General features: G+C 56.6%; 3 protein-coding genes across 7 annotated transcripts; 2 read left to right on the plus strand and 1 right to left on the minus strand.

The window, feature by feature from the left end:
* The first annotated feature begins 34 nt into the window (after positions 1-34).
* Gpt (glutamic--pyruvic transaminase) lies at positions 35-4,671 on the plus strand. Its single transcript, XM_052160621.1, has 11 exons — positions 35-2,019; positions 2,153-2,242; positions 2,320-2,428; positions 2,539-2,672; positions 2,827-3,070; positions 3,286-3,365; positions 3,440-3,576; positions 3,698-3,872; positions 3,979-4,134; positions 4,220-4,332; positions 4,404-4,671. The coding sequence occupies exons 1-11, from the start codon at positions 1,882-1,884 to the stop codon at positions 4,492-4,494; spliced, it is 1,467 nt and encodes a 488-aa protein (XP_052016581.1). The 5' UTR covers positions 35-1,881; the 3' UTR covers positions 4,495-4,671.
* A 1,822-nt stretch (positions 4,672-6,493) lies between these two features.
* Positions 6,494-8,554, plus strand: Mfsd3 (major facilitator superfamily domain containing 3). Of its 2 annotated transcripts, none has more exons than XM_052160458.1 (5): positions 6,494-7,379; positions 7,620-7,767; positions 7,875-7,999; positions 8,068-8,177; positions 8,270-8,554. In XM_052160458.1, exons 1-5 carry the CDS (start codon positions 6,698-6,700, stop codon positions 8,417-8,419), a joined length of 1,215 nt encoding a protein of 404 aa, XP_052016418.1. In that variant the 5' UTR covers positions 6,494-6,697; the 3' UTR covers positions 8,420-8,554. The 2 variants fall into 2 exon arrangements, with proteins under 2 accessions (XP_052016418.1, XP_052016417.1); XM_052160457.1 differs by having other exon boundaries at positions 6,496-7,379; positions 8,256-8,554.
* Positions 8,537-15,348, minus strand: Recql4 (RecQ like helicase 4). Of its 4 annotated transcripts, none has more exons than XM_052160446.1 (22): positions 15,132-15,348; positions 15,019-15,052; positions 14,838-14,938; positions 14,512-14,652; positions 13,518-14,267; positions 13,306-13,432; positions 13,105-13,212; positions 12,908-13,006; positions 12,240-12,332; positions 12,024-12,160; positions 11,687-11,770; positions 11,421-11,609; positions 11,163-11,342; positions 10,945-11,086; positions 10,593-10,855; positions 10,188-10,440; positions 9,984-10,113; positions 9,731-9,900; positions 9,466-9,646; positions 9,219-9,387; positions 8,932-9,040; positions 8,537-8,843 (listed from the first exon to the last, which is right to left on the minus strand). In XM_052160446.1, exons 1-22 carry the CDS (start codon positions 15,213-15,215, stop codon positions 8,719-8,721), a joined length of 3,669 nt encoding a protein of 1,222 aa, XP_052016406.1. In that variant the 5' UTR covers positions 15,216-15,348; the 3' UTR covers positions 8,537-8,718. The 4 variants fall into 4 exon arrangements, with proteins under 4 accessions (XP_052016406.1, XP_052016407.1, XP_052016405.1 ...); XM_052160447.1 differs by having other exon boundaries at positions 11,595-11,609; positions 13,105-13,233; XM_052160445.1 differs by having other exon boundaries at positions 13,105-13,233.
* Between the last annotated feature and the right edge of the window lie 39 nt (positions 15,349-15,387).

Raw genomic sequence — 15,387 nt, forward strand, 5'->3', positions numbered from 1 at the left:
CCTGTAGATGGGGCTTGCTCGGGCTTGCAGGTAGCAGCCCCAGCCTTTGTGGGAGGAAAGCCCAGGGCCACAGGCAGGAAGCCCAGCCTTAACCTCCACCTCTCCTAGCTGGTTCAGCTTCTTGGAGGCTCCTCTGTAACCCTTTGCTTTCCTGAAAGCAGTAGGACACTTTGGAGAAAACTTCGTGGGTGATGGAGTGGGTGACCATGCAGAGGGGCAGGGACCCTGACTGGAAGGGATTCGATGTTTTCCACAGGACTGGGCCAGAGCCAGCAGCGTGAAACAGGCAGAAGGCTGGCAGTGGTTAGGTTCTTCCCAGGGTCATGGTCTCAGTTTCTGGCATAAAGCCCCGATCCTGGGGCATGTCTGCCAGCTTCCGCCTGTGCTGGTATAGGTGACAAGCAGTTGGCCACTTGGGCTGTGCTGGCTAGGGACAATGCGTCTGAGTGAGAGGGGCCCTTTAGGGGCCTCGAGCTAGAGGGAAGAAGGCAGTTCTAGATCATGGCCATTGCATTTGTCTTTGCATGGTCATCTCTACCAGGTCACATGGGCACTGACCTGGTCAGCCTGGTGTCCATCCTCAGGGCCTGTCCTTCCTCTAGCACCTGTGGTTGGAGGGTTAGTGTCCTTGGAAGGGCTGGGGGGAGGGAGGGTTGGTGGTGACTGCTGGTTAAATTTAGAGTAGGGCTGTGCCGCTGCCTGAAGTCCACCTGCTCCCACTGCTCCTTGGGCCCCGCTGGGGAGAGGCAGGCGGGGCAGGTCCTTCCAGGGCCAAACCTGTATGAATCTGTGCTGTGTCCTGAGGGCCAGAGAAAGGCCACTGAGCTGGGAGGCTCCTGTGGTACCAGAGCCAAGCGATCAGAGGTGAGTGTGTCCCCACTCAGGGCCTCCTGTGGTATTTCTTCCAGCCTCCAGTGACAGAGGGATCAAGGCTCACCTCATACCTTCCCAGCTGCCTGCTGCCCAGCTTAGGAGTCAGTCTCCCCAGCCCCTAGCCTGAGCATTGATGGGTCCAAGGGCCTGGGTGACCAGGGCTGAGCATGTCTATAAGCTTCCTAGAAGGCCAGTGGGAGTGGGGTACTGTGGGCCTATCAGAGCTCACTTCCTGCTCCCTCTACCAATCAGAAGCAGCAGGGAAAGGGACTTAGTCACCCTTGGCCTGGGTTGTGGACCTAAGGGCACCCTCAGGCTGATGTGTATTGAAAGGGCATGAGGGCAGTCCAGGGGTGAGGTGTGTCCAGAACTAGCTGTCCTGTCTCCAGTCTCTTCCCCTCCCCCTAAACCCTTGCAGTGGCTCATCAGGGACCAAGGTCCAACCATAGCACTCTGTCAGTCCCCATGGAACCCAGAGACTGGACATCTTTCTCCCTTCCCCCAGTGCTCCCCAGATCCCTAAGGTCTGGACAAGTCCACTCACTTAAAGATGGGGTGTGTATCAGTCTGAGAGGACTAGGCCTCAGCTAGGCCTTGCTAGGGTAAATCTCCAGGAGTTCCTGGTTCTGTTCTTAATAGGCCCAGATGCTGAGTGCTCTCTTCTTCCAGTTTCCAGTGTGTCAAATGTTGAACCGTCCGTCTGTCCCTACTCCCCAAGTGGGTCTCTGCTCTCTCATGGGGACACTAGGCGGCAATGGGCCTCGCCCCAAGCCCCGCCTGCTGCCTTACCAACTCCCTCTGGCTCCCTGGGGCAGATCTGTGCCCAGACTGGTGGGGCGGGGCCCAGGGTGCTCCAGTTCCTTCAGCCTTTTCTGCCCCTTTCAGTAGGGCCAGAAGGCTGCTGTGGAGAGGGTGGCGTCTCACCTCACGCAGTCTTCCCCATTGCCAGCCCTGATCCCCCACTGGAACCTTCTTCCTGAGCTAGCATTCTGCCTGGCTTGAGCAGTCATGGCCTCACGGGTGAATGGGCTGAAGGGGAAGGTGCTGACTCTGGACACGATGAACCCATGTGTGCGGAGGGTGGAGTACGCAGTTCGAGGACCCATAGTGCAGCGTGCCTTGGAGCTGGAGCAGGAGCTGCGGCAGGTATGGCCTTGGGCCACCTCCTGCCCTTCTACTAAACCTGGGTTGCTGAGGTAGTCCCAGCCTAGTGGGATGTGGGACAAGGGCAGTAGGGTGGTTGTTTTCAGTCTCCCTGGCTGCTTCCTTTCTTTCTCAGGGTGTGAAGAAGCCTTTTACCGAGGTCATCCGTGCCAATATTGGGGATGCACATGCCATGGGGCAGAGGCCCATCACCTTCTTCCGCCAGGTCAGGCTGCTGGACTGCCTGCCTGTGGTTACTCCCCTTCCCCCAGCTGCTCTGGACTCAAGACTTGGTTCTTCCAGGTCCTGGCCCTCTGTGTGTACCCCAATCTTCTGGGCAGTCCTGACTTCCCAGAGGATGCCAAGAAAAGGGCAGAACGCATCTTGCAGGCATGCGGGGGCCACAGCCTGGGTGAGTGCCAGCTCTAGGTGGAGTCTGAGCCTTGAGGAGAGCCAGAGAGGGCTGAGTCCCTTGGGAAGGTTACAGGACTTGCCCCCCCTCACTAGCTTGTCCCCTTTCAGGTGCCTATAGCATTAGCTCTGGAATCCAGCCGTTCAGGGAGGATGTGGCCCAATACATTGAGAGGAGAGACGGAGGCATCCCTGCAGACCCGAACAACATCTTTCTGTCCACAGGGGCTAGCGATGCCATCGTGGTAGGGTAGACCAGGCCAGGGCAGGCCAGAGTAGCCCTATGTGTGAGGCTAGATGGTGCTGAGTCTGGTACAGCGGCGTCAGCACCGGGCGGCGGTGGGGGCGGGGTGTACAACCCTGGTTGCACTAAGGCCGTGCTCCCCATCCCGCTTACAGACAGTGCTCAAGCTGCTGGTGGCTGGCGAGGGCCGTGCACGAACGGGCGTACTCATTCCCATTCCTCAGTACCCACTGTACTCGGCTGCGCTGGCTGAGCTGGACGCCGTGCAAGTGGACTACTACCTGGACGAAGAGCGTGCCTGGGCTCTGGACATCGCAGAGCTGCGGCGCGCTCTGTGCCAGGCACGTGACCGCTGCTGCCCCCGAGTACTGTGCGTCATCAACCCCGGCAACCCGACTGGTAAAGCTATCTGCTCCGCCCCCTGTAGTTTCACTCTTTCCCCCCCCCCCCCCACTAGCTCCGCCTCACGGTGCTCCTCCTGTCAGCCCCGCCTCCTCCTCCAGAACCTGCCCTTGCTCTGCTAACCCAAGTGCGCCTAGGCTGAGCCCAGTCGAGCTTGGTTCTCTGTTGCCGGTGGCTGATCTTCCAGTCAGTGTTGCATCTTCACACTCCAGGGCAGGTGCAGACCCGTGAGTGCATCGAGGCCGTAATTCGATTTGCTTTCGAAGAGGGACTCTTCCTGATGGCCGACGAGGTACGCATAGGGGGCACACACACCGGCGAGCCACAGCTCGGCCCCCAGCCTGAATGACACTGCCACCCCTACAGGTATACCAGGACAATGTGTATGCCGAGGGCTCTCAGTTCCATTCATTCAAGAAGGTGCTCATGGAGATGGGGCCACCATATGCCACGCAGCAGGAGCTGGCTTCTTTTCACTCAGTCTCCAAGGGCTACATGGGCGAGTACGCACAGCCCGGGTGGTGGTGGTGGTGGAGGTGGGCGGGGTAGAGGACTCTTAGTCACTGCCACGCAGTCGCAGCACCCTCTTCCCAGACCGGCCTCAACTCCCGCTCTCCTGGGCAGGTGTGGGTTTCGAGGTGGCTATGTGGAGGTGGTAAACATGGATGCTGAGGTGCAGAAACAGATGGGGAAACTGATGAGCGTGCGCCTGTGTCCACCAGTGCCGGGCCAGACCTTGATGGACATGGTGGTCAGTCCGCCAACACCCTCCGAGCCGTCCTTCAAGCAGTTTCAAGCAGTGAGCAGACCAGACCAGGCCAAAGCTATCTGGTGATCCAGCTTTGGGTGGGGCTGTGGAGGGACACATTGAAACCCTCTTCCATAATTCCCTCCTGTGACCGCAGGAGAGGCAGGCGGTGCTGGCTGAATTGGCGGCCAAGGCTAAACTCACGGAGCAGGTCTTCAACGAGGCTCCCGGGATCCGCTGCAACCCAGTGCAGGGCGCCATGTACTCCTTCCCGCGAGTGCAGCTGCCCTTGAAAGCAGTGCAGCGTGCTCAGGTGGGGGGCGGAGCAGGGTGTGGGCTGGGGTGTCAGCCTGTGACCCGACCGCCAGCCTGTGATCCGACCCCCTCCTCACCCCCAGGAGCTCGGCATGGCCCCTGACATGTTCTTCTGCCTGAGCCTCCTAGAAGAGACTGGCATTTGCGTTGTGCCTGGGAGTGGCTTTGGGCAGCAGGAGGGCACCTACCATTTCCGGTGAGACCTGGTATGTGTTGACCCTGCCTCTAATGGGCCTGTGCTCCACGCTGACCATTTGTCCTTTTCAGGATGACCATTCTGCCCCCCATGGAGAAACTGAGGCTGCTGCTGGAAAAACTGAGGAACTTCTATGCTAAATTCACTCAGGAGTACTCCTGAAGCCACTGCTAGGGCCACATGGGATCGTCTCTGACTCAACAAACTGAGGGTCCTTGGGAGCCCTCAGTGTTTCTGATTCCGCCTAGGGTCTGGGTACCTGTCCCTGCAGGTCCCTAATAAAGCTGGGTGTCAGCCTGATTTGAAGTGGCTGCCTGGGTGACCCCAGCTTTTGACTTACTTGACTGGCTTTTTGTAGACACATAGACTCCAGTTAAGGGACACTGGAGACTGCATCTAGAGGGGTTCTTAAGGGCGGTTCCCAGGGATGGGCCCTCCAGATGGTCACTCATCCATTTGGCCTGAGGCAGGTGCATCTGTGTGCTAGGTCTTCATTGCGGTCTTAAGTGTGGGCATGTGATGCTCGGTTAAATAAACTCATTAACATACTAGGAAAGAGTGTGCAGGCAGATGCCCAGCACACCTGCCTTTCAGGGCCACTGAGAACCACATGAGAGGGAGGAGATGAGGTTCAGGGAACTACAGGTTAGAGATCTTAGAGGCTGCATCAGAAACAGTAACCTTTCTCTGGAACGGTTGTTCTGCACTGTGTCCTGCGTTCCGGCACTTCCTGCGCCAACCGCAGGATGGAGTTATTAAGTTCTAACAACAAAGTTAGGACTGACAGCAAGGGCTTGGGTGGCACCCACCTCAGGCATAGCAAAGCAGGGAGGTCCTTTTGCAAAGCACGTTTAGGAACCCTTGGGGCAGATGTGTGCTAATGGAAAGATGCACACTGGAGTGGGAGGCTCAGGAGGGGATGAGACCCTATGCACAGCAGACACTGCTGGGATTCACTTGTTTGGTCTGCAGTGTTCCTCTGAGGTAGGCAAAGTAGTACTCCCTCCCCTAAGTTTTGTGGTACTAGGGATTGAATTTAGGACAACTGAGCTATATCCTGCCTGCCACCCCTTTTCAGTTTTAAGACATGGTCTTGCTAAGGTATCCAGATCAACCTAAAACCCATTTTTGCCTCAGCCTGAAGAGCAAAATTATAGGGCTTTACAACCATGCCCCAAAGTAGAACCCATTTTATAGATATGAACACTTGGATCCTGAGAATATCCGGAAGTGACAGGATAGCCCATCAATGGAAGCAAGGCAGTGCCAGGGTGCTAGGACTTTGACACTTGGGTCCAAACACAAAAGCAGTACCACCCACTTATCTACTATGGCGTCAGTTCTTAACCCAAGGTCCCATTTAACAGTCTTATTATGGACTTGGGAGGGCACAACTCTGAGAAGGAGAAAAAGACTGGACTTGAGCCAGAATCACGTGGTCTGGACTAACTACTCTCACAGAACAAAGCAAAGGAAGGGGGTATCATGGGCAGTAGCTGCCTGGGCACTGTCCTTTCCCACAAAATCCTGCTTCTGTGGTCACTGACCTGGGGGCAGCTCTGAAGCCACAGTCTCAGCAAGATATGGGGAACGGTGCTAGCTGCATTGTGGAGCAAAGTGTTGGCTCCTCCGGGAGCTGAGTATTAGAAATGCTTCCGGAGTTGGGCGTGGTGGCACGTGCCTTTAATCCCAGCACTTAGAGGACAGGGACAGGAAAATACTGAGTTTGAGGTCAGCCTGGTCTACAAATTAAGTTCTAGGCCAGCCAGGGCTACAAAGTGACCCTGTCCAACTCCCGCCCTACCACCCCCCCCCAAAAAAAAAAAAAAAACGAAAAAGAAAGAAATGCTTCTTCTGGAACGAATCTGATAACCATTGAACAGACAGGAAGATACCTTTGAGACCAGCCTGTTACCTCAGCTTCCTTCCTAGCCACTCACACCTGCCTGACCTGCTTGCTGGGAATATGAGCAGCAGGCTGTCACGTCCAGGTTTGGCGCCAGAGCAGATATTCTGGGTCTGCGTAGGTCTATATAACCTGCTTGACATTTGGCGCCCGGGTTTTAGGCCAATTGAGTACTAATAGGGAGTTGGCTCCACCCCTAGCCCAGGTTGCCCCGCCTCTCCCTCGGCCTGACCCCTGCGCAAAGCATGCTGGTAGTTATGGGCTGCGCAAGACCGCAGGCCCACCTTGCGATTGGACCGGTCTATAGTCCCGCATTTTTTCTCCCAGCTTTGGTACTTCCGGGATATCTGAGCCCCGGTGTGCGTGTCGGCATTCCAGCCTGATTGTCCCCGGCCCTATGTAGGAGGACCAGACCCTGACCGTTCATCCTGAGCCATCCGATCCCACCACGAGCTGGCCATGCATGGGAAGTTGCTGCCGCTGGCCGGCCTCTATCTTGTGCAGGGTCTGCCCTATGGACTGCAGTCGAGTTTGCTTCCCATTTTACTGCGGGCCCGTGGCCTCTCCCTAACGCGCGTGGGTCTGACCAAGGGGTTGTATGCTCCCTGGCTGTTAAAGCTGGCGTGGGCACCGCTGGTGGACAGGCGGGGCACCCCGCGGGTCTGGTTAACACTCAGCACAGTGTCCCTGGGCCTGGTGTGTGGCCTGCTGGCTGTGTTGCCTCCTCCGCAGGCTGGCCAGACAGGGCTACCTACCACCGTGATGGGGCTGCTACTGCTGCTGAATCTGGGTGCAGCGGTGCAGGATGTGGCTCTGGACACACTCGCTGTGCAGCTCCTAGAGCCAAAGGAGTTGGGACCTGGGAACACTGTACAGGTGGTCGCTTACAAGCTGGGCTCGGCACTGGCCGGGGGCGGGCTGCTGGTCCTCTTCCCCACCCTCTCTTGGCCACTGCTCTTTTGGCTCCTAGCTGCCACCTACTGGCTGGCTGCTGCCTTAGCCTGGGCTGCACCAGCCTTGGGACAGCTGCCAAGGCCTCAGGCCTCAGAGCATACACCCCACACTTCCTATCTTCTGCAAGATTTGCTGGCCGTGCCTGGGACCCTCTGGACAGCAGGCTTTGTGCTCACCTACAAGCTGGGTGAGTGAGGCCTGCAGTTGGGGAACATCAGGCTTGGAGCCCTAACTCCAAGGTGGTCTCTAGGGCCCAGAGCTCTGCAGTTCACTTTTGTCTCTGAACTCCCCTCAGCTCCAGCCAGTGCCCAGCCCTTTCTCTTCTGACATCTGGGGCCCATGAAAATGAAGGGCCCAGGGGCCTGGCTGGAGTCCTGAGGCTCCTGGAAGAAAGACTGGGGCCATCCTTGTGTATGATCTCCTGTAGGTGAGCAGGGTGCCGGCAGCCTGTTTCCACTTCTCCTGCTGGACCACGGTGCTTCTGCCTCAGACTTGGGGCTATGGAGTGGCGTGGGCGCTATGACCTGCTCCATTGCTGGCTCCTCCTTGGGTGGGGCTCTACTGGCCAGGCACTGGTAAGCACTCCCCAACCCTAGCCTGACCCTCAACTCCACCCTGCCCCAGGCTTGCCTCATGCCTCAACCATGTGTCTTACTATAGCGTCTCTCAATTCCCACCCCAGGCAGCCACTGAAGCTGCTGAAGTCAGTGCTGCAGCTTCGCCTTGGGGGTTTGGCCTGCCAGACTGCTCTGCTCTTCCACCTCAACAGCCCAGGGACCAGTCTGGACCCTGGCACAGTCATGAGAGGTGAGAGGTTAGCCTTGAGGGCATTGGGAGGGGCCGGAATCTGGGGCCACTGACTTCTGTTCTTCCAGGGGCAGCTTTGCTGAGCCTGTGTCTACAACAGTTTCTGGGGGGTGTGGTCACCACTGCCACATTCACTGTGATGATGCACAGTAGCCAGTTGGCCCCCAGAGCCCTGCAGGTAAGAGGGCAGCGTAGGGATGGCCAGGGAGTGCACGGTAGGGAGTCACTAGGCCCTGATCTGCATTACCATTCCCAGGCCACACACTACAGCTTCCTGGCCACTCTGGAACTGCTGGGCAAGCTGCTCCCAGGGACCCTAGCTGGTGTGCTGGCCGACGGCCTGGGCCCACGGCCCTGCTTTGCGGCCTTCCTTGTACTCTCAGCCCTGCCTGTCCTGGATCTCCGCCTGGCACCCAGTAACCTGACCTGAGCTGGATATTAGTTAGGACTGTCTATAAAGCCAATGAAGCTGGATGTCTAGGACACAGGGACTGCAGCTATCCTCAAACGGAGGGCTGTTACCAGAAAGCACATAAAATTACTGAATGCTTTTTATTCTGCATTTTGGGTCTTCTTATCCTCTTCCTGCAGCCAGAAGATTTTGCCTGACAGTCAGTGATGGCCACATCATTGCCTTGGTGAGCCTGACACCTCACCAAGTGGCCACAGTCTGGCTTGGCTCATGCTTCAGTCATGTAGCACCCTCCCATGTAAGGGGGTCATCGGCCTCGCAGCAAGAGCTCTTCTGTAGCGAGGTGCATCAAGGCATGGAAGTCCAGGTGCAGATACTTTCTCCAGAAGCGCCGGTCCAGCCCATACACCTGGGCTGGGTAGCATGGACTTGCTAGGGTGGAGCAGAAACACAGGCCTGAGGACTCAGCTGGCTCTAATGCCCACCCCCTGCTGACATCAGGCAACTCAGTAGCCCTCACCAATGCCATGGAAGATGCGGGCCACAGCCCTTCCTGAAAACCTTTCTTCTGGCCTCAGAGACAGGAGCTGGCGGATGTCGCGGCGAATTTGGTCCTCCCAATCCTGAAGCTGTGGGAGGAGAGCATGTGACCTCACCTGAGCCTCCACAGCATGTCACACAAAATCACACCCCGAGCAGCCAAGGAAACCTTGAGTCAAGCAGGGATTGGACTGTGGGGTCAGGGTTGAGTGGGGACACGTCACTGTCCCAAGCTTTAGGAATTATCCTTAGAGGTGTGCCGCTTACCTGGGTCTGCCCAGGTTTTAGACCCTGAGTACCCTTCATAGTTTCTTCTTTCTCCTCCTCCTCCTCCTCTTCCTCCTCCTCAAAGTAGTAGCTGACCAGGGTCTTCACCTGATTGCTGTGCTCCTCATCAGACTGCTCTAAACAAGGCCCACAACTGGGAAAGGCCACACTGGGGACGAGACAAACCTATCAGAGTTGCCGATGGGGTCAGAGCGGGCGGCCTCGGCCCTGCCTCCCTCCTTCCCACCTTCGAAAGGCCTTGGACATCTGGTGTAGATGGGCCAGGGCCTTGTGTTCACGAGCCTGCACGCGGCTGTACAGAAAGTCACAGATCTGGTCCTTTTCCTCATCTGTCAGGTCCCTGCGACTGTGCAGGTGAAAGGCCAACTCGCTGAACTCCACGAGCACTCCTGTGCCCCGTGCTGCACCTGCCAGCAAGGGTGTCAGTGGGGGGGTGGGGAGGTGGTAAAGAGCTGGCTAGCACAGGCAGGCTCAGAAGGTGGTGGGCATACCTTTCTTTGGCTCTGGGTCCCACTTTAGCTGGCGGAGCGCCTGCCGAACAGAGGCCAACTCCCAGCCCATTGAGTCTGCCAGTTCCACCACATCAAACTCTAAGGAGCTCCTGCCCTGGCTTGTGTCCTTAGATGGCCACTTGGCCCAGCATGCAGCCAAAGGGGGACACCTGTGCCCAAGGAACAAAGGGGTATGTGGCCAACAGCCCTGATTCCTTATCTTTATCCTCACACTGAGGTCAGATATGCTTACCTGTGGGCCAGAGCTTGTAGCTGGGCCCTGCCTCCAGGGCACTGCAGATGGCAACGGGCATAGGTACACGGCAGCAGCTCCAACCAGTGCCGAGGGTGCAGTTCCAAATAGCACAACAGAGTCTCAATGGCTAGGGGCAGAGAAGGGCTTAGGAGCCGTGGCAACAGCCTCTCCCTGTAACCCATCTCCTGCCTGGCTCCTTACCCTCCTCTGTCATGTCCAGAGCCTGGACTGTAGACTGCACTGGGAGTGCCCGCTTATGGCCCAGGCAGGCCTGTCCCAGTACAGGGTGTGTTTGTTGGCCACTGTGCTCTCTGACTTCCTCAAGTGGGGATCTGGACACAGGCCTCTGGCTGCATGTGCAGGGTGGGAACACGCTCTGCACCAGCTTCTTCACGGCTAGGAAGTCAGTGCCGTCAGCATGGGCATGTCTGCGCAGTTCCCAAAGGTCCTCACCCTGCATCGGGACAGTCATATGCACACAGCCTATCACACTTGGGCCCAGAGTGGCAGCTGACAGGAAAACAAGATAGCAACTGGGGCTGAAGTGCCATAGGAATAGTGGAACCCCTGGGTCTACCCTGGTTGGGGGAGATGGGGGTCGCCAACCTGGGGGTGCATAAACAGGTGGCAATGGGCAGGCTTCCCATCACGCCCCGCACGGCCGATAGCTTGCACGTAGCTCTCGAAGCTTGGGGGCAGTCCCAGGTGCAGCACAGCCCGAACATCTGGACGGTCCAGGCCCATCCCAAATGCCACTGTGGCCACTACGATCCGCAGGTGGCCCTGCATGAAGGCCTGTTGCACTCGCCTCCGTTCCCGGCTGCACATGCCGGCATGGTATGCTTCAGCTATAGCCTCGGGGCCACGACCTGTAGAGAAGGTGAACAAATGATTGATGGGACCGCAGCAGGCACGCAGAGGAAAGGGTCCCTGGGTGCCAAGCCCTGCCTGTGCCTACCTCTCGGCCTTGAGTCTCCCACTGTGGACAGGCAGGTGCGGAGCAGCGCAGCCACCCGCTCTGTGTCCTTTCGTCGGGTGCAGTAAATGATGACTGAATCCAGGGTACGAAAACGGTCACCTTGCAGCAGTGTCACCAGAGCCTGGCAACAAGGAGTGGTTAACACGGCAGCTTGTGGGCTTCTGACACGGTCAGGTCCCTGGCAGGGACATACAGACCTGGTCTGAGTCTCTATCCATGGACACGGAGAGGTGCAGATTGGCAGGGATGTTGGCTGACACACTGAGCTCAAACTCTCCAGCTATGCCGAGGTGCTGGGCCACGTCACGAGCAGTGCTTCGTGTGGCTGTGGCTGTGAGACCCAAGAAGCAGCGCACCCCCATTTGCTCCCGAAGCACCTGAACCAGGAATAGTGTTCAATCCCACAGCCCACCTGGGCGCGGTCCACCCCCATCCAGACCCAGACAAAAGCGCACTTTGCAAACACGTAGGTAGCAGGGCCGGAAGTTATGTGACCACTGAGAGAGGCAGTGGACCTCATCAATGCAGGCGAAGGCAATTGGAGGCAGTCGAGCGGCCTCTGGGAGGTTGGCAGGACCCCTAGCCCCGCACCCCACCAAGGCCTCTGGGGATACAATCAGCACATGCACCTGAGCTGCCTGTACCTGCAGAGAAGAAAGAGGGTTATAGACACTGTGGAGATGATGCCCACTACCCCCCCATCCATGGGGGTCCTCCTGACCTTCTTCAAGACAGATTCTCGTTGTTTCTTGGTCATACCTGAGTGGAGGCAGGCTGCCTTCAGACATAAAGGCAGATCGGACACCTGTAGATACAATGCTGTCACAGCCCAATACAACCTAATCTCTTCCCCCTAAATTCACTCAGACACTTAGCCCTCTTGAAACAAATGCATCTGACACTGGGTTCTGGGAAAAAAGGAACTAGACGGAGAACATTGGGCATCAGGCTGTCACCCTTAGAAAGAAGTCAGCTGGTGTTGAAGGAATTAGAAGTACCTAAGGGTATCAGAGCTATTGGTTTTCAGACTTTCCAGGTACTGAGAACTGTCTGTATACCTGGTCATCCATGAGTGACAGGAGAGGAGAGACTACCAGTGTGAGGCAGGGGCTTCGCCGGGCATAGAGCAGTGCGGGAAGCTGGTAGCACAGGGACTTTCCAGCACCCGTGGGCAACACTAACAGAGTGGAGATGCCTGCAGAGGACAGGAGGCAGTTATGAGGCTCAATGGATTAGACACTGGCTGGCGACAGTACCTAGGCAGCCACGCTTACCAGAAAGAATCCGCATGACCGCATGCTCTTGCCCAGGGCGGAAGGCTCGGTGCCCGAGCTGCTCTAGGGCCTGGAATACTTCAGCAGGGGTTTCTGTGGACACAAGTTAGAGTGGTTTCAATGAGAATGGACCTCCACATGCTCATATGTTTGCATACTAAGTGCCCACTTAGTGAACTGTTTGGGCAGAATTAGGAGGTGTGTCCTTGTTAGATGAAGTGTGTCACTAGGAATGGGCTTTGAGGTTTCTAAAGCCCAGGCCAGGCCCAGTGTCTCTTATTTGCTGCCTGGGGATCAGGATGAAAAGGTCTCAGTTACGTCTCCAGCACCATGCCTGCCTTTCTACTTCCCACAGTGATAACAGACTAAGCTACTGAAAATTAAGCAGCAAGATCGAACTAAATGTTTTCTTATATAAGAGTTGCCCTGGTTGCCAGGGCAGTGTTGGCTCATACGTTTAAACCCTGCATTTGGGAGGCCGAGACAGGAGTTTGAAACCAGCCTGGTCTATAAAGTAAATTCCAGGTAGCCAGGGCTACACAGAGAAACCCTGTCTCAGAAACCCAACAATCAAAAAGAATTGCCTTGGTCATGGTGTCTCTTCACAGCAACAAAACAATAGCTACGATGGGTTCATAAAGAGTCTGGACCATTAAAGTTTCACTCACCTGCTACCTGTCCCAAGGGCCCTGGTGGGTAGAGGGGTGACATTGGGGTGGGGCAATGAGGCACCTGGAGCTCTGGCCCAGCAGGTTCTGTTTCCTCACCTGCTTAGGCAAGAGAGGGTGATGAAGAAGACCAGACTAGACAGAGACCATCCTGGCGTAATGGCCACAGGTCACATCACCCATTCCCCGTCACTCACCAGAGTGATGACAAGAAGTGCTGCCTGTCCTCTGTGCTACTTCCTCCAAGGTGGTGACGGGCTTCCTGTCATCATCATCACCTTCCTCTTGGACGGTCAGGGTGGAACCTGGACCAGGGTTAAGAGCTGCTTTCATTTGTGTAAGTGATTCCCTAGCATCCACGATGGTTAAATGACCCAATACTTAAGGCAGAGGCTTACCTGGCTGGGAACACTGGGATGCCCAGTGACCAAGCTGCCCACACCGGAAACAAGCATCCTCCACGGTGGCCCTGGATCCATTTTCCCCAAACCGAGCTTGTTTCTTCTTCCACTTTTGCTTCCATACCTGGGATAGGGCCACAAATGGAAAAGCCACTCAGGAGTGGATGGGAGGAGAGGAAAGGGACGCCTGTCCCTTCAGCACATCTCACCTGCTTGCGGAGAAGCCTGCCCCGGCTGGCCCCAATGCGTACAAAGCTCTTGCTTTTCATGTTGAGTCGAATATAGTTCCCTCTGTCTAGGGCAGCTGGTCGAGGAGAGACGTGGAGGTCGGTCGTGCCCTTAGCCTTCTCTGTCCTGGCCTGACTTGAGTTGTGGCAGGGCTGAGCTGCATTCACTTGTGCGGGTTCTCCTGGAGAGTCTTGTCCAGGTGCTGTAGCCCCAGCTCCCTCACACAGGGGTCCTGCTTGGCTGCTGTGCTGGCCTTGTGCAAAGTCCTCCCCCTTCTCATTCCATTTCCGCTTCCTGTTTTTACTGTTGCTGGATTTGGGACTCTGTGACAAAACTTGGGACTGCTGTTGGGCTAGGGCCTCTGGGCTCTGTGAAGATACTTCTGGATGGATGGCAGGATCGTCAACATCCACTCTGCCTGACATCTGAGGTTGTGACTCCTTTGCACTTGGGTCAAGCCCACAAGTACCCGGAACCTCTAGAAGATCTGAAACTCTGTTGTGACACCTCTCTAACCAACCAGGGTCTAAGGAGCTCAACCTCAGGCTCAGGGATGACCGGAGCTGCTGGAGTTGGCCCAGCCTTGGCTGGGGCTCAGGAACCTGAGGAAGTGCATCATTAGCATCATCTGGACAGGGGGATTCAGTCCTTAAGTCTGGTGGCCTTGGGGTGGGAACTGTGGACAAGGATCTCTTCTGAGGCTGGAGTTTTCTGCTCAGGGTTGGTCTAGTCTGAGAAGATAGAACAACAAGTAGGAACTCAGGACCTGGACTACTGCAGACGTTTGGGACAGACAATAAGCCGAGAGTAGAGATGCCTGAGCACCATAAGTTATTACAGGACCCCAGTTATTACAGGAGTCTGTGGTGTGTGTGTGTGTGTGTATACATGTGTGTGTATGCTATAAGAAAGAGTGGATATAGAATGGCCCTAGCAAATACCCAGGGGCCAAAGGCAGTTCTGGGTGGGTCTTACCTGTATCGTGCTTTTCAGATTGGCTTTGAGCCTCTTCCCATACTCTTGTACAGAACTCAGTGGTCTCTGCTTTGGCACAGACTGTGTATTCTGCGTTGCAGCGCGATTCAAGTGGGGACCCCAGCACCTTGGCTCCTGTGCCTGCAGTAGATAGCAGCAACCTTGAGCAGTTTAAAAGATGGTATGGGCACAGAAGTGCCTCTAAAGCTTCTCCTAACCCCTATGGGAGAGCCTGGCCACCCAACTTTTTGTGCTCCATGGCTGCAAATGCTTCTGGTTCCTGCAATTTGATCACAGAACGTTGACAGCGAGAGATTAAGTGATACCTCCTCAGCTGCCTCGGCCAGCGATTGCTCTGGGACGCGGTGGTGTCCATCGTCAGCCTGACGCACTGTCCGCTTTAGGTTACGGTACTCACGGTAGAGCGCTGGGAAGGCACAAGTCGGTGGTCAGGGGGCACACCCACCAACATTCGCCCTGTCCCTGGTCCACCAGCCCAGCGCTCACTGCGGGTCTCCTCAGGTGCCGCCTCCACATCCTCCTAGGAGAGAAGCTCGTCAGCCCAAGCTGCGCCTGGGTTCCCACTAGCCGCCCTCGTCCGGACCCTAGCTCCACCTCACCTTCGCTGGCCGTCGCCCGTGCAGCCGTACAAAAGCGCGTTCCCACTCCTGCAGCCGCGCGCGAACGGTCGCAAGCTGCTCCATGGCAGCCTGAACGTTGAGTATAGGGAATCTCCCGCCGCCACTGTAAAGTCCTGTCCTTAGCCAATGGGAGGTGACGCCAGGAGCGCCGGGCTGTACCGCGAATTCTCTGAGCCCTGGGAAGGGGGAGGGGGCGGGCCGTGTGGTGTGTTGCGTCATCACAGCGCGCCACAGC

The sequence above is a fragment of the Apodemus sylvaticus genome, chromosome 17 (genome assembly GCF_947179515.1).
Source record: "Apodemus sylvaticus chromosome 17, mApoSyl1.1, whole genome shotgun sequence".
Classification (NCBI taxonomy): Eukaryota; Metazoa; Chordata; class Mammalia; order Rodentia; family Muridae; genus Apodemus; species Apodemus sylvaticus.

Coding starts and splice junctions, on each gene's coding strand:
- Gpt (XM_052160621.1), top strand. CDS start 1,882: ATGGCCTCACGGGTGAATGGGCTGAAGGGGAAGGTGCTGACTCTGGAC. Junction 2,243..2,319: donor CCATCACCTTCTTCCGCCAG/GTCAGGCTGCTG, acceptor TGGTTCTTCCAG/GTCCTGGCCCTCTGTGTGTA. Junction 4,333..4,403: donor GAGGGCACCTACCATTTCCG/GTGAGACCTGGT, acceptor TGTCCTTTTCAG/GATGACCATTCTGCCCCCCA.
- Mfsd3 (XM_052160457.1), top strand. CDS start 6,698: ATGCATGGGAAGTTGCTGCCGCTGGCCGGCCTCTATCTTGTGCAGGGT. Junction 7,380..7,619: donor TGTGCTCACCTACAAGCTGG/GTGAGTGAGGCC, acceptor GATCTCCTGTAG/GTGAGCAGGGTGCCGGCAGC. Junction 8,000..8,067: donor CCCTGGCACAGTCATGAGAG/GTGAGAGGTTAG, acceptor CTGTTCTTCCAG/GGGCAGCTTTGCTGAGCCTG.
- Recql4 (XM_052160445.1), bottom strand. CDS start 15,215: ATGGAGCAGCTTGCGACCGTTCGCGCGCGGCTGCAGGAGTGGGAACGC. Junction 10,856..10,944: donor GGGAGACTCAAGGCCGAGAG/GTAGGCACAGGC, acceptor CCTTCTCTACAG/GTCGTGGCCCCGAGGCTATA. Junction 9,901..9,983: donor CTACAAGCTCTGGCCCACAG/GTAAGCATATCT, acceptor CCTTGGGCACAG/GTGTCCCCCTTTGGCTGCAT.